Source organism: Nanorana parkeri, unplaced genomic scaffold, assembly GCF_000935625.1.
Source record: "Nanorana parkeri isolate BGI_ZX_2015 unplaced genomic scaffold, ASM93562v1 scaffold4127, whole genome shotgun sequence".
In the NCBI taxonomy this organism is placed as follows: domain Eukaryota; kingdom Metazoa; phylum Chordata; class Amphibia; order Anura; family Dicroglossidae; genus Nanorana; species Nanorana parkeri.
In genome coordinates, this window is record NW_017310394.1 from 5631 (window position 1) to 8143 (window position 2513).

At 61.9% G+C, this 2513-nt stretch overlaps 1 protein-coding gene across 1 annotated transcript in view; it reads left to right on the forward strand.

Moving 5' to 3' along the window:
* Positions 1–2513, forward strand: part of LOC108803742 (thioredoxin-dependent peroxide reductase, mitochondrial-like) — a 5402-nt gene that overhangs the window by 1231 nt on the left and 1658 nt on the right. The window contains exon 3 of the mRNA XM_018575556.1: positions 246–349. Coding sequence (XP_018431058.1) covers positions 246–349 — 104 coding nt within the window. The remainder of the gene's footprint in view (positions 1–245; positions 350–2513) is intronic.

The following is a 2513-nucleotide window of genomic DNA, read 5'->3' on the forward strand; positions in this document are numbered from 1 at the left end:
CGGCCTCCATCTTTGTATTGGAGGGTTTATTGTTGTCACCACAGAGGAGAATTGTCACACGCGTGTCACTCTGCCGCTCACAACATGAACAGTTTGGGGAACTTTAGTGCAAAGTAACAACTTCCTCCCCACTGCGCACCTCGTATTCCGTATACTAGATATATATATGGGGGCGGGGCTTCAGGCCAGGCTTGGCTTTGTTTACATGAGGACGTCCTCATGTAATGTGCTGTGTTGTCTTCCAGACGGGAGGACTCGGACACATGAACATTCCGCTGCTGTCTGACCTGACAAAGCAGATATCCCGTGACTACGGAGTCCTACTGGAGACCCCGGGCATCGCTCTGAGGTAGGCCGCACGTCCCGTCTACTCCACAGGTCTCCTCCGTCCCAAGTGTGTGGCACGTGCTTCCCTTCACCTCCACCCTTCCCTCGCCTCCTCTCACCCTTCCCTCGCCTCCTCTCCCCCTTCCCTCACCTCCTCTCACCCTTCCTTCCCCTCCTCTCCACCCTTCCCTCCACCCTTCCTTCACCTCCTCTCCCCCCTTCCTTCACCTCCTCTCCACCCTTCCTTCGCCTCCTCTCCACCCTTCCTTCGCCTCCTCTCCACCCTTCCTTCGCCTCCTCTCCACCCTTCCTTCGCCTCCTCTCCACCCTTCCTTCGCCTCCTCTCCACCCTTCCTTCGCCTCCTCTCCACCCTTCCTTCGCCTCCTCTCCACCCTTCCTTCGCCTCCTCTCCACCCTTCCTTCGCCTCCTCTCCACCCTTCCTTCGCCTCCTCTCCACCCTTCCTTCGCCTCCTCTCCACCCTTCCTTCGCCTCCTCTCCACCCTTCCTTCGCCTCCTCTCCACCCTTCCTTCGCCTCCTCTCCACCCTTCCTTCGCCTCCTCTCCACCCTTCCTTCGCCTCCTCTCCACCCTTCCTTCGCCTCCTCTCCACCCTTCCTTCGCCTCCTCTCCACCCTTCCTTCGCCTCCTCTCCACCCTTCCTTCGCCTCCTCTCCACCCTTCCTTCGCCTCCTCTCCACCCTTCCTTCGCCTCCTCTCCACCCTTCCTTCGCCTCCTCTCCACCCTTCCTTCGCCTCCTCTCCACCCTTCCTTCGCCTCCTCTCCACCCTTCCTTCGCCTCCTCTCCACCCTTCCTTCGCCTCCTCTCCACCCTTCCTTCGCCTCCTCTCCACCCTTCCTTCGCCTCCTCTCCACCCTTCCTTCGCCTCCTCTCCACCCTTCCTTCGCCTCCTCTCCACCCTTCCTTCGCCTCCTCTCCACCCTTCCTTCGCCTCCTCTCCACCCTTCCTTCGCCTCCTCTCCACCCTTCCTTCGCCTCCTCTCCACCCTTCCTTCGCCTCCTCTCCACCCTTCCTTCGCCTCCTCTCCACCCTTCCTTCGCCTCCTCTCCACCCTTCCTTCGCCTCCTCTCCACCCTTCCTTCGCCTCCTCTCCACCCTTCCTTCGCCTCCTCTCCACCCTTCCTTCGCCTCCTCTCCACCCTTCCTTCGCCTCCTCTCCACCCTTCCTTCGCCTCCTCTCCACCCTTCCTTCGCCTCCTCTCCACCCTTCCTTCGCCTCCTCTCCACCCTTCCTTCGCCTCCTCTCCACCCTTCCTTCGCCTCCTCTCCACCCTTCCTTCGCCTCCTCTCCACCCTTCCTTCGCCTCCTCTCCACCCTTCCTTCGCCTCCTCTCCACCCTTCCTTCGCCTCCTCTCCACCCTTCCTTCGCCTCCTCTCCACCCTTCCTTCGCCTCCTCTCCACCCTTCCTTCGCCTCCTCTCCACCCTTCCTTCGCCTCCTCTCCACCCTTCCTTCGCCTCCTCTCCACCCTTCCTTCGCCTCCTCTCCACCCTTCCTTCGCCTCCTCTCCACCCTTCCTTCGCCTCCTCTCCACCCTTCCTTCGCCTCCTCTCCACCCTTCCTTCGCCTCCTCTCCACCCTTCCTTCGCCTCCTCTCCACCCTTCCTTCGCCTCCTCTCCACCCTTCCTTCGCCTCCTCTCCACCCTTCCTTCGCCTCCTCTCCACCCTTCCTTCGCCTCCTCTCCACCCTTCCTTCGCCTCCTCTCCACCCTTCCTTCGCCTCCTCTCCACCCTTCCTTCGCCTCCTCTCCACCCTTCCTTCGCCTCCTCTCCACCCTTCCTTCGCCTCCTCTCCACCCTTCCTTCGCCTCCTCTCCACCCTTCCTTCGCCTCCTCTCCACCCTTCCTTCGCCTCCTCTCCACCCTTCCTTCGCCTCCTCTCCACCCTTCCTTCGCCTCCTCTCCACCCTTCCTTCGCCTCCTCTCCACCCTTCCTTCGCCTCCTCTCCACCCTTCCTTCGCCTCCTCTCCACCCTTCCCTCGCCTCCTCTCACCCTTCCCTCACCTCCTCTCACCCTTCCTTCCCCTCCTCTCCACCCTTCCCTCCACCCTTCCTTCACCTCCCCTCCACCCTTCCTTCACCTCCACCCTTCCTTCACCTCCCCTCTACCCTTCCTTCACCTCCTCTCCACCCTTCCTTCACCTCCTCTCCACCCTTCC